Genomic DNA, 12,799 nt, shown 5'->3' with positions numbered 1-12,799 from the left:
ATTAAAAACCCTAACTGTTACCTGACAGGCATTCAATAAATGTCCTGGGAGAAAAAAATATACAAATCCAGGAAATCTAATTCTTCATCTTCTCCTTCAAGCCAGAAACTTGGCAGTTACCCTAGATATAGATCGCTCCCTCTCACTTCCTACATACAGTCCATTGCCAAGTTCTATCGAGTCTTTCCCCTAAATATCTCCTGTCTGCATCACCCCCTCTCCACTTGCGTAGTCTCTACCCTTAGCATCGCCTGCCTGGGTCACCATCCTGACTGCTCTCCCTGCAGCTGCCTCCCACACTGATGCTTGAGTGTTCATTCCCAACCATGAAACTACTGACACCGTAACTGTGAAGTTAGTAATTAACAAATGATTATGATTATTAAATTAGCATATAGATATTTCCTTTTACTTTCTAAGTGTATTAGAACACACAGAGGGAAATGCCTGAAATCTCTCAACTGAAATCCAGCTGCCATGATTTCTGATAATAATTGTATAGCCTTTAGCTTGTGCCCCATGATTGTAAAACCTTGTGACTAACCTTCATTTGTACCTATTTATCCAGTTGTTTAACTTTGGAGTCTTATAGTCACTAAAGACAGCCCCTAATGTTTATTAAGGAAGGGCCTTGGGTCAGCTGAGAACTAACCCACCCCAAGTCCAAAGTTATCTTGATGACCGAGACTGCATCTAATCAAAGTGGGCCCACCGGACAGGTGCAGTAGCTCACACCTTAACCTACAAGTCACCTATACTTCATTATAATACGCTACCATTTTCTTACCTGTGACCAAGCCTGTAATCAATCTGCGCATGCTCAGTAATGAGATCTCCTCTAACCACATCATCTGGGGCAGCTGTGCTCATTAACTAAACTCGGCCCATTTTTTCTCTAATAAAACTGTCAGAATTATTGCAGTTCGGGGAGACAGATTTTGGACGACTAGGCCATCTGCTCTCCTGCTCTGTGCCGAGTAATAAACTCTCTTTGAAACCCTGGTGTCTCAGGCATTGGTTACTGAGTGTGTCTAGCAAAAGAATCCACAGCCTTTATCAGGTAACAACACCCCCTCTTCCTACTAGCACCATTAAAGTCTGTTAAAGTCCCTCCCAGCTTTGACCAGGATAGTTCCCAAACCCTGTAAGATTTTGTAGAAAGGTTGTTGTGATGTGGCCCATAGCTATGTTTACAGCCATTGTTTCTTGCCACATTCTCATGTCCCCTTTACTCTGGGCATTCCAAATAACTGTGCTTCCCACACACCCCAATATACTGTCCTACTTCCATTGCTTTGGGCATGGGATTCCCTTCCCTGCACTTGTCTATCTCCCTAATTCCTACAAGGCTCAGCTTCTCTAAGAACCTTTTCTGTGCCCATTTGTGTTAAACTGGGGCCTCTATGGCTCCCTTTTGGTACTTTAAAAAGGGCAATTCACAGGGCTCTCTTATCTTTCTCCTTAGCTCTGCTGGAAGCTACTTTACTGGTGCCACTACGCCTTTGTTTAGCTTTGTCTGCAATATTTAATGCAATTCCTGATCCACAGAACTCACAATAAATGTTTGCTGAATGAACGCATGAGTGCAAGAATGAAGTAATGACTTCCCTTTCCTGCTGTGGCCCTGATTAACTGTATGAGTTTAACATTGATAATCAGAAAGATATTAATCACGGAATTAACTGCCACCTTATTCCACTATCTAGCATGGTGTCAGCCATATAGTAGGGTACTCCATAAATGTTTCCTTGTTTAATATGAATTTTCTGCAAAGATTTTCTAGCAGAATATAGCAAATGCACACAAGCATATATTCATAAATACATTTTAAAACATTTATTGAATAGATTAAAGTTAATTCCCCTCTTCTCTCACTATGTATTTTATAGTTTAAATATGAAGAGGGCAAAACATGCAGGTCACAAGGCACAAGAAGCCAGTGGCAACAAGGGATTTGAAGGGACTGCAGCTCAAGTCACAAGAAGGGCATTTGTGACTACTGACCCTAATGAGTTCATGATAGGTTGGGCCATCTCCAAACCTTCACCTGTGGGCAGGGCACCAGGGATATAGAACGTTCCCCTCTGCAAGTTGCTTAGTCAGGGAAGGGATCCAATATTAAACCTCCCAAAGTCACTCTGTCTGCCTTTGGCATGCCTCCCACTTGCTACCAACCTAAGGAGCCCGTCAGGAGAGCAGGAGTGTAAAAGGGGGAAAATATGTCAGGGAAGAGCAGTAAGAAAATGTGGGTAAGGGATATTTGCACATGCATTTGTAAGCAACTTTTAAACTAGATGCCCATTATTTATTTATTTATTTATTTATTTATTGTTTGCTTCAAGCCAGAAAATTTGGTGATACAAAATTAAGGGTTCTTCCACCTAGATGTAGCTTCTTTTACCAAATAGGAAGATTTCCTTTTTTTTATACTACTTTCATTGTTGTGCCAATATTAAAACACACCCTTATTAAAATTCAACTTTTTATAAACACACTGGAAGATCCTACTTTCTTTCCTTCTTTTTGCAGGTATTTTATTCACGGTTATCAATATTCCTAACAGACCAAACGTAGAACTCGTAGGGTTTTTAAAAATATGATGAAATGTGGATCCAATGTAAAATCCACATATGTATTACAATTTTATTATAATACTTATTAATATCCCATACTGTGTGAGATTGTGTCATATAGGCAGTATCAAGGAAGGTACATCCTTGGGCTTGCTCAAAACCTGAATCGTATGGGGTGTTATTGGCCAAACTCCTGATTTCATAAATTAGAAGTTCTTTAAGATGTTCTTAAGCATTTCTAGTTTGTGATTTTATGAGAGTACTCGCTATTATTTTTGTGTAATTACAAGACCCTAGGGGATATTTCTGCATATGAATGATAGCAACTATTCTCATATTCACCCACATAATATTTAAAGGCTGCATTTTCAGTTGACCTGGGGCCTACAATATGGAGCCAAGTAGCACGCAGCCTTGATTGGTATCTTGGAAAAAGGTAAGAAAAAGAAACTCAAAGTTCAAAAAATTCATTTTTTAGGGAATAAGTATCATAGATGCTATACCACTGAAACAAATCTAGCCTATGTCTTCAAATGAATTAATCTTAACTTTGCACATTAAAAGTAGTCCATTAAATAATTTGACTAATATCATATCTTCTAGAATTCATTGTGTCTTTGATCGGGCATATATATATTTTGCTGCATAGTGAATTAATAGGTATAACAGCAATGAAAGTATTATCCATGAGCCACTTTTTGGCACTACTCCGTGAGTGTCCTGAGAACAAAACATTTAAATCTGAGTGCACATTTACAATAGCGTTATTGATATTTCTCCATGTTCACTTCTGGTTGCTAAGAGATTTACATTGGACAGACTCTGTTGTGCTCATAACAAAGCACTTTAGTCTACAAAGCATTTGCTTCAGATCAGTGAGTCCAGAAACTCCCTTTGCCTCACCCCTTCCCTATTTCGCTTCCAAGACAAATAGGCACCCAGGCACGAAGGCAGCAGGTCCGTTGTCACTCTATAGATCCTGCTGTCCATAAGCCGGGCTCGTTAGCAACTCTTATATAAATTACTGGCATTAATGATGATACCATAGTATAAAAATATATGTACCTTTTCCCCATGTTATCACAGAGCCCAGATTACATGATGGGGTGCGGTAGAGATGTTGGAGAGAGGGCAAGCATTAGTGTCCTACCCACAAACAAACCTAATACAATAAAACTGGACCCAGAACCAAGCAAATAAGATAGTTTCATAACAACTGTGTTGTGAAGAGCTTTGAAATATGCCTGCACAGAATACCTTAATCTAAGTTTGCACTTATGTGAAAATATATTCAATTTTTTTTTCCAAGAATATTGAAGTGGGAACTATTTATATTTAACATCTTGCAGCAAAACCACTGCAGCCCTCCAAATTCAGTCCCATAAAATCTGCCAAGTAACAAAAGGTTAGAGGAGGTTTCTATATTTCCTAATTTTAAAGAAAATACCAAAGAAGCCCAAAACCTTCATGGTCACTCCCCAAAGAGAGGTAGGTACATGTGCTGGAGGAAATCTGCATGTCATTAGAAAGCACATGCATCAGTGCTCAGAGCAAATTAAGATGATCTTTCTCTTGAGAATTCTCACAAAGACACATAAAAATGCTTTATGACCTGGCTTCTGCATTCAGATCGCAGAGTTTTAGTCAATTTTTATTCATTGTCATAGAGGAAAAGTGATTTGGGGCCTCACTCAGTGCCTGGGAGTCATATTTAAGGACACAGCTACCTAACCCTTAGTTAAGTTCTCTCTGGCTACAATAAAACACCACTGACCTAGAATATCTCCCCAATATTTTCCCCTAACTTGGAATATCAGTAGGGGACCATCCATAGCCATGCTTTGATCTAAAGCAATCAGCATGCTGAAGGTTGCAGGTCCCTGCGTACTGTGGGAATTCCTGCATTCAGAATAATCACTCTCACCCAGCAGGGAGAAACAGACCAGTGATTTGAGCTTTATTTGACAAAAGAAAGTTATTTCCAGCAGCTTATTTCTAATGTGCTCCCTAGCTAAAATCACCTTATAGAAACAAGAGGAAAAAGGAAAAAAAAAAAAAATCAAAGCAGGAAATGACTTTTCTGCTAAGTCGTTAAGGTCACAGATCTGCCTGAGGAATGCACACATGTGACAAAACCAGCACCAAGCTCCTTTTCCACAAGACAGACCTCTGAGAAGTGCAGAGCTCACTCTCTGGCCGCTCCCTCAAGCCTAAGGCACCGCAGTCCATTTAACCTTGACTAGGCTGTGAAGAAACTACTTTTAACTCCTTTGCAACCCATCTCGGCATCATGGAAACCTGACCATGCCTACGTAGAGCAAAAGCACACCTTCCGCATCGGCACTGCAATCACCCCTGTAGGAGAATGCCTTTCCCTGCCTTGTCAGTCTTATGGCCGTGGTCTTCCATAGGGTTTGATCATCTGTTCCCAATCTACACACCTCATTTACACTCTCCACAGCACGTAAAAACAGCCCTTAGTGCTCCTAACAGATGCCTGCAGGAGATTAAAACAATAAGCATCCAGGCAAGATATACATGCCCTGGAATACACAGTTACCTTTTTCTTCCGATCCCGCGACCGCTTCCGGTGTTTCCTTTTTTTCTCTGTCTCCTCTTCAGCATTGATTTCCAAATCCCTGTTTTTCTTTAATTGTGAGGCTGCATGAGCCATAATGCATTTAAAAAGATCCTCTTGAGTGCAGCTTCCCTATAAAAGGTGCTATCTTCAGGCACCTTTAATCAGGCTGACAGCAGCATTCCAGGCACTGGAGAGAGACCTCTGACTAGAAGCAGGAAGACACTCAAAATGCAAAGATGCTGTAGAAGCTGAAGATTTTAAAAAACAGGACGGATTCCAGACTTCATCCTACACCTTCCTCTACCTGAACCTTCACACGAGAGTGCAGCCATCGTAATGCATTTACTGTAGTGAAAAAGACAGCCGGGACAGAGGAAGCTGTATTATGGCTGTATCCCCTGCCACCAGCTGGAAGTGTCTAAGTGATTCCTCAGAAGGGGGAATGCTGCAAAGGATGCTCCTCCGAAAGGAAAAGAATCAAGTCACCACACATGCAGAAGCAAAAATCCAGCACTAATTCTGAAAATCTATTTTAGAATCCTTCGAAAAAAAAGAAAGGGCTGCAATTTATACATCACCACTAGATCTGCACAGAGCATAATTTAACCCGTAATAGAATGGAGCAGTTCCTACTTTAGTTTAACTGCTGATGGTGACAAAATATATAAAATAAGATTTCAAAAAACCCACTAAATTTTGCCATGGAGATCCTGACTGCATTCTGGGGAAAACAATGCGTGCATTTGCCCATCTCAACAGTATGTCCTTTATGCTGAACTGTCAGCCTAAATGCATTTTGTGGGAGAGGACTACAGAAGGGCTTGTTGTCTTTTAAAAACAACATGCTTATTACAACACATCACACAGAAAGACGTGATCATGTCAGTGTATGGAACAGATGCCTAATTCATAGGAGGTTCTGTAGGACTCTTCCCTAATGTGTTCTGAGGGTCAGAGAAGGGGAATCTGTGCTGTTAATCAGTGGTTTTGAGGCGCTGAAATGGAGATCTGGCTTTTATGTTAGGGTTTGCTTCAATCACCTTACTATTTTTGCCACCTGAGTCCTCAGTGACTGCAGCCTCTGAATATTCATTATGCAAAGGGAAGCAGCAGCAGGGCTCAAGGCCTGCTGGGACATCTTCTGCTAAGATGTACACACTGGAAGAAATTTAATAAGTCAGGAAACATTTACAAACAACACAGTATTCACACATCTTCACCCAGAAACTGCTGAAAATGTGATCCTGGGTCTAAAACATTTAGGTCCTGGTAAGAAACCTAACTACATCCAGGAAATCAACAGAAAGAAAGAAAAAAAAAAAAGGTGATGCTCAGTTGAAAATGCTTAGTAAATGTGCTTCCGGTTCCAAAAGGCCACTACCTTGGCAATTGGTGCATCTGACATTGTAGGGCTGAGCTGCTGAAGCGCATGAAGGATGAAGCCTAAAGTCCAAATATGCCATATGAGGGTTTGGTTGAGGTTCTTGGCAGCTCTCAGCCCCTTGCTTCACTGAGTGCCCAGTATGAGTTCCTATAAACAACTTCTACTCATCATATTTCTGACGTAGAGTCCAAAGTTCTTTCTCCATCACAGTCTCTGCCAGGCAGTGGCAGAAAATGGGAAGGGGAATGTGCAGGGAGTATGGTGTCCCATCACTACTAAAACGGGCTGAGACTTTCTCTCAGGCCTCACAGTGAGCTGTAAAAACCATTCCAGAAATGATCATGATGATGAATATGCAACTATGTGATGATAGTGTGAATTACTAATTATATATGTAGAACGGAATGATCAAAATAGGAATGTTTGTGTTTGTTAGGTGTTTTATTGGTATTTAAAAAAATAAAATAAAATAATTAAAACAAAAACAAACAACCATTCCAGTCAAAGAGTCCCCGAGGACCTACTGAGTGCCCATGTGTTTGCTCTGCACAGAAACCATCCCCAAAGAACTGAGAGTTCAGGAAAGTTTCCCTACGGCCTGCGGAACCATCCATAGGACAAAAGAGAGAAAGAACTGAAGGGGGGGAATTCCATGTGACTCAGACCCCAAAGCAGAGAAACCCTATTTGGGCCTTCATAGTGTTGTTCTACCAGAAAAAAACATTTATAATAATATATGGGGCAGAAAGAAGAATAAAACAAACAAACCAAAAACATTTGCATGCTTTCTTCCTATTGGAATCATCTGTACTTTTGAGGACCATTCATACAATTACCTTTCCTTATTTTCAGCAAGTTAAAGAATACAGCCAGCTAAAGAATTGGCTGGTTTCCCACTGGCTCCTGGATCTTCCTTTTTTTCTTCTTTTATAGACACTAATGTATTTTAAAATATAGATACTTGATCAAAGTATAACTTCTCCAGCAGAGGCTGGCAAAGCACTACACATTTATGTAGCTCTTGATCAGAAAAGCGTAATTGGAAATTAGGAAAACAAGCCACAGGTGTTTTTCAATACATTTCTCTCTAGAATAATTCTTTGCATACCCCAAAAATGTCCAGAATTTAAGAAGACATCATGACTTTTATGCAAGCATAATATGAGTTTATTGTTACCTTGGATTTTGCCTTGTATCAGTAAGCGATAAAAAAATAAATGCTAAGGCATAGCTTGTTTAGTTTTTCTTTCCTATGGAAAATATGGGCTCATTTCTTCCATTTCTAAACTACTAGAATTTAAAAGATCAGCTCTACCAGGGAAAGTAGCCCAGTGGGTCCTAGATTTTGATGTGTCATATCAAGATTTTGATGTGTCATATCATTAGAAGCCTATGCACTTTCTCCCTTCCTAGCCTTTACTCTGACAATTGACTCCAGGCTGTTTGCATACTTATTCTCAACACAAAGGCATTTATCCAAGATAGCTACAAGTGTTAGCATCACCTCCCCTCCCACTAAAAACAAAAACAAAAACAAAAAACTGAACTGACAGTTCTAGAAAGTGAGACTTAATAATTGCTGAAATTGAAACATTAAATGAAGATTTAAAAACTCTTTTCTTGGGCTGACCACAGTGGCTCAGCAGGCAAAGTTCTCACCTGCCATGCTAGAGACCTGAGTTCGATTTGTGGTGCCTACTCATGCAAAAAAAAGAAACCAAAAACAAACAAACAAACAACAAACTTTATTCTTTGACTAAAGTTTTATCAAACTTTTTCCATTTAAATCTCAAGAATGTGTTCTCTCCTGAGAGATTACAGACTAGTATGAATCTTCAAAATAAAATTGATTGCACAGCTGGTACAAGTTTATGTATCTGAGTAGCATGACAGGTCCCTGATGGCAAGGAGAATGGGATTCTGACACAGCCTTCTAGCAAGCACCCCAACTAAACAACAATTTGGGTTTGGTGGGTCCAGTGGCTGCCCATTCCCAGGGCAACTCCTGCAGTCCTCTTCCCTGTCATTGCCCAAGAGGGTGCATTGGACAGGACCTGCATAGGATGGGGCTGCCCAATGCATGGAACCTTGGAGCTATCGAAAGTCCCCTGTAAGAAAAACAATACTTAAGCCATTTCCCTCAGGAGGAGAAATCTACTCTGGTTTTATGAAAGTCACAGGTGCAAGAGTTTTTAAACTAGTCTTTCAAAATACAGTAAAAGAGTGATCTTTCATGTTTCTATTAGTTGTAGGGATCTTTTTTCTTTTTTGAAGAAGTCCTACAGGAAAGACAGTTAACAGTAAATATAACAGTGGAGTAATTTGGCTGAATTGAAGGAAAGGGGTCCTGGACCCCCCGCCTTTCATCTACCTCAGTGTTCCCACAGAGGGCAGTGCCAATGGGCAGTTTGAAACCGGCATCCTACAGCAATGAGCCCTGGACTTTGCCTTGCTTGCACTTGTTACCAGAGGGTATGCCAGATAGTCATTCCTTCTCTCCAAAGTTTTCCCATTGTTTTGTCCAAAGCAATTCCTATTTCTTATCAGAGGTGATATGTTGCAGCTAGAGTACTTCCTCTGCATGGGTTATTAGATTTTACCACAAAAAAAAAAGCAAACAAACAAAAAAACTTTCCTGTTTGACCTATAAAGTAATGCTTACACTCCGATTATTTTCTAATCCAGAAATTTTTAAATGGTGCCTAAATATTCCACTGAAAATGTTTTTATTTTTAGTTTTACATTGGGAGTTTTATAGATGTTAGATACCTCTGCCAGAAATTTTTGTCTTTTTGAGTTTTTGCATGACACATCTTTCCAGGATTTCGAAAAAAGTTTTCAATATTACTTCAACCAATTAATAACTTGGCTACTCTCATTTAGCATTTTATATTGTATCTTCACATTGTTGAACGGAATTGAAACACAAACAGTAGTGTACATAACTTCTATGGAGATGACACTGTCACTAGGAGATTCGGAACGTGCAATGGCTGCACACTTGGTGAAAACACCACCTAGTGAAGTGGAGCAGTGGAGCACGTGGGGCATCTAGCAGAAGGGAGGACAAGACATGGGAAGGAAACTGAACAGCACAATGGTTCCAGCCCTGCCAGGGACACTGCATCTCCCCAGTCTCACTCTGGGCTCATGCTCTGAGTAAAATATGTTTGGACGTAATAACTATTTCATGCTGTACTGACTTCAGTTTTCTTCAAAACAGAACAGCCTTACCATGAGAGAGAGTCAAAATATTTTTTCCTTCACAAAGAAAATTGGAACCATTGTCATTTCATTAATTTCGGCATTGTAGTTAAAGATGATGTCAAAAGACCTTGACAGGTTCTGAACAATGTGGGGAACAAGAAAGAAAACAAGCACTCAACCCGTGAAGGGTGATGAATGACAAAAAAGTGTCCTGGAAATTCTCAACTCATAGTCACACAGTCTTCATTTTCAGATAAAATGCATAAAGCCCTTAAAAAAAAAAGGACCATAGGACTGTGTCTGGATGACACTGAGGAGTGACCAGTGGTCCTTTTCAGACCCCTTGTAGGGGTGGCACCTTTGGCGAAATGAGCAGTGGTCTTGGTGCCATTGTCTTAGCTCTTGGTCTGCCCTTCTTCCCCAAAGCAGGCTGTTCAGCTAAGTGACCTGACCTCTGTGCTGGAGAGAGAGCTAGCTGGTCACAAGCATGCCAGCTGCTTCCGTGACCTCTCGTGGTAGACTGGGGCAGACACCCAGGGATGGCTTCCCCAAGATCTCTCCATCACACTCATGTTGGCTAGCAGAGAGGAGAGGATCCCTCGCTGCATGTGAAAGGCCCTTGTAGACACATCCTTGGCCTCTGTCCAACACAAAGGAGTAGACTGGTAGTGCCCAGCAGAGCAACGAACACAAACCAGGCACCAAGAGTGGTGTGCAAACAGAAAGTCCTGGAGGGGCCGCTGCACCTCTCTGGGCCTCTGTTCCTGTAGAAGGAAGTAGGTGGACCAGATAGCCATGAAGATATTGTGATTTAAGGTCATGGAAGTTTGTAGCATAAAGGAAAATACATAAGAAAGAGTTTATAAGATGTGTCATGGATGGGCTGAAATGTGGCACTAGGCAATAGCTATGCTCTTGTATCACTTGGCTCCTAAACTAACTGGATAATTATAGTCTCCGTCATCTTTTACTGACTTAGGGTTTAATAACTATTCCAAAAAGACTGATGGCATATATTACCTAAGCAACGGGATAAATTTTCTTGTGCAGCTTATGGAAATGTCTTGATGTTTCAGAGTCAACTGAAACAACTCAATGAATTTTGAGTTTTATTTAATTAAAAACTTTAAACTAAAAACCGACATTGGATTCAGATATTGGCAAATGTAGATTGTGTTTAGAACTATTTGGATAGGGGAATTTACTTTTTCAACTTTAAATTTTATGACAAAATGCAGATCAAGTGTGTCTAATTCAAACTGAGAGGTAAAATACATACCAGTTTTCAAGACTTAGGACCAAAAGAAAAGACTGTAAAACATATCCTCAATAATTTGTATATTGATTAATACTGAAATTGTAGTCTTTTGAGTATGTTCAGTTAAATAAAATATATTGTTAACATTAATTTCACTTAAAAAATACTTTTTAATGTGGCTGTTAGGAAAATTGCAATTACATGTGTGGCTCACATTATAATTACTTTTGAACACTGGAGGTCTCTATAAAGAACTTATGCTAACAAAAAGAGAGAAAAAATGGGCAGGAATTCTCTTCCAGAAGGCAGCTATTTCTCCAAACAAGGATCAGAGGACACTTAGCAATCGGTCATTATGTCTTCTGTTTGAAGAGGTGAAACACAGAAACATCATATGTTCTCAGGCACTGGTGCTAAGGAAGCATTCATGCACTCACGGGCACATTTATTCTCTTAACTCACTCATTCTCACTCTGCTGGCTGCTGCGCTCAGCATGAGGGACATTTAAGTGACTACGACTTGTTCCCTGTCCCCAAGTAATGAATCAGAGAGAAACACAAGTAATCCAACAATTGTCAGACATGTACAGGTACTATGGAAACGAGAATGGGGGGGGGTGCATATGAACTAGAATGAAGAGGTCAAGGCCTCCCACTTAGAACAATGCTTTCTGGGTTAATTCTTGCTTCTCCATCCATCGAATGTACGATTTCACTATTCCATCCCTTATATCAGAACCAACAAGGCTAACTGCTTATGCACTAAACAGACAACAAGCAATTCCTGTTATTCTCCAGGCACCACTATAGGTTATAGTGATACAACGGTGAACAAGGCAGAGGAGATCCCACTCTCTGCAGCTTACTTTCTTTGTGGAAGAGTAAACAAACAAACAAAATAATTTCAGATAACAGGTGCTAGACAGAAAATAAAGCAACACAACTAGATTACTAGTGACTGGTCAGGGAACAATTGTTCATGGCCTCTCTGCTTCTTTCCATTTTTAGATGCCCAGAAAAAATAAGACAGTGATGAGCCAAATGAATTGGGTCTTCTAATCTATTAGGGTAGTAATTTCCCCCTAACAGCTCTCTGAACCAAGAAATTGATTGTGAAGGTTGATAGTGAATGGTAAATGGCTCCTAAAGTAATGTGAACACTGTGTTTGATTCAAATATATTTATTTCTAAAGATAAACAATAGCTATGCTCTTGTATCACTTGGCTCCTAAACTAACTGGATAATTTTAGTCTCCGTTATCTTTTACTGACTTAGGGTTTAATAACTATTCCAAAAAGACTGATGGCATATGTCACCTAAGTAATGGGATAAATTTTCTTGTGTAGCTTGTGGAAATAAGTCTTGATGTTTCATAGTCAAACATAACAGTCTATAAAATGATTTTTTGATACTTCAATGAACCTGTTATCTTATGTTTATAAAATAATTATATTCAAGGTGTTCCAAAAGAGAAATAAACAAGTAAGGCAAAAGAGTTCTTACCCCAAATTCACTACTACACAGCTATGAGACCTTAGAGGAATCCCCTAACTTCCTGAGTTCTGGGTTCCAAATCTACAAAGTGAAAGGGATTCTAAAGTCTCTCTCCCAGCATACATGCTTTGTGATGCTGAAATATAATTATGATAAGGTTACAATGATTGATTTGCATGTCTTTTTTCTGTTGACACGTTCTGATCAAGATATAAAGAAAACTGGTTTCCTTAAGAGGCAACAAAAAATCAAAGATATGAAGAAGGAAACAGGATTTGAAGATTCAAGGCAATGCTGGCTA

General features: G+C 39.8%; 1 protein-coding gene across 24 annotated transcripts in view; it reads right to left on the bottom strand.

The window, feature by feature from the left end:
- The window catches only part of ANK3 (ankyrin 3), a 715,267-nt gene that overhangs the window by 354,836 nt on the left and 347,632 nt on the right, over positions 1–12,799 (bottom strand). For 5 of the 24 annotated variants that reach the window (XM_077125244.1, XM_077125224.1, XM_077125231.1 and 2 more), the window contains exon 1: positions 5,134–8,167. The exons of 2 other annotated variants lie outside the window; for them this stretch is intronic. In XM_077125244.1, the coding sequence (XP_076981359.1) occupies positions 5,134–5,247 (114 nt within the window). In that variant the 5' untranslated portion in view covers positions 5,248–8,167. Of the gene's footprint in view, positions 1–5,133; positions 10,035–12,799 lie in introns of those variants that run through there. 17 more of the 24 variants (XM_077125229.1, XM_077125238.1, XM_077125235.1 and 14 more) reach the window with 10 other exon arrangements.

The sequence above is a fragment of the Tamandua tetradactyla genome, chromosome 13 (genome assembly GCF_023851605.1).
Source record: "Tamandua tetradactyla isolate mTamTet1 chromosome 13, mTamTet1.pri, whole genome shotgun sequence".
NCBI lineage: Eukaryota > Metazoa > Chordata > Mammalia > Pilosa > Myrmecophagidae > Tamandua > Tamandua tetradactyla.
Note: the sequence above shows the minus strand (reverse complement) of the source record. Positions and strands in the feature narration are given on the sequence as shown.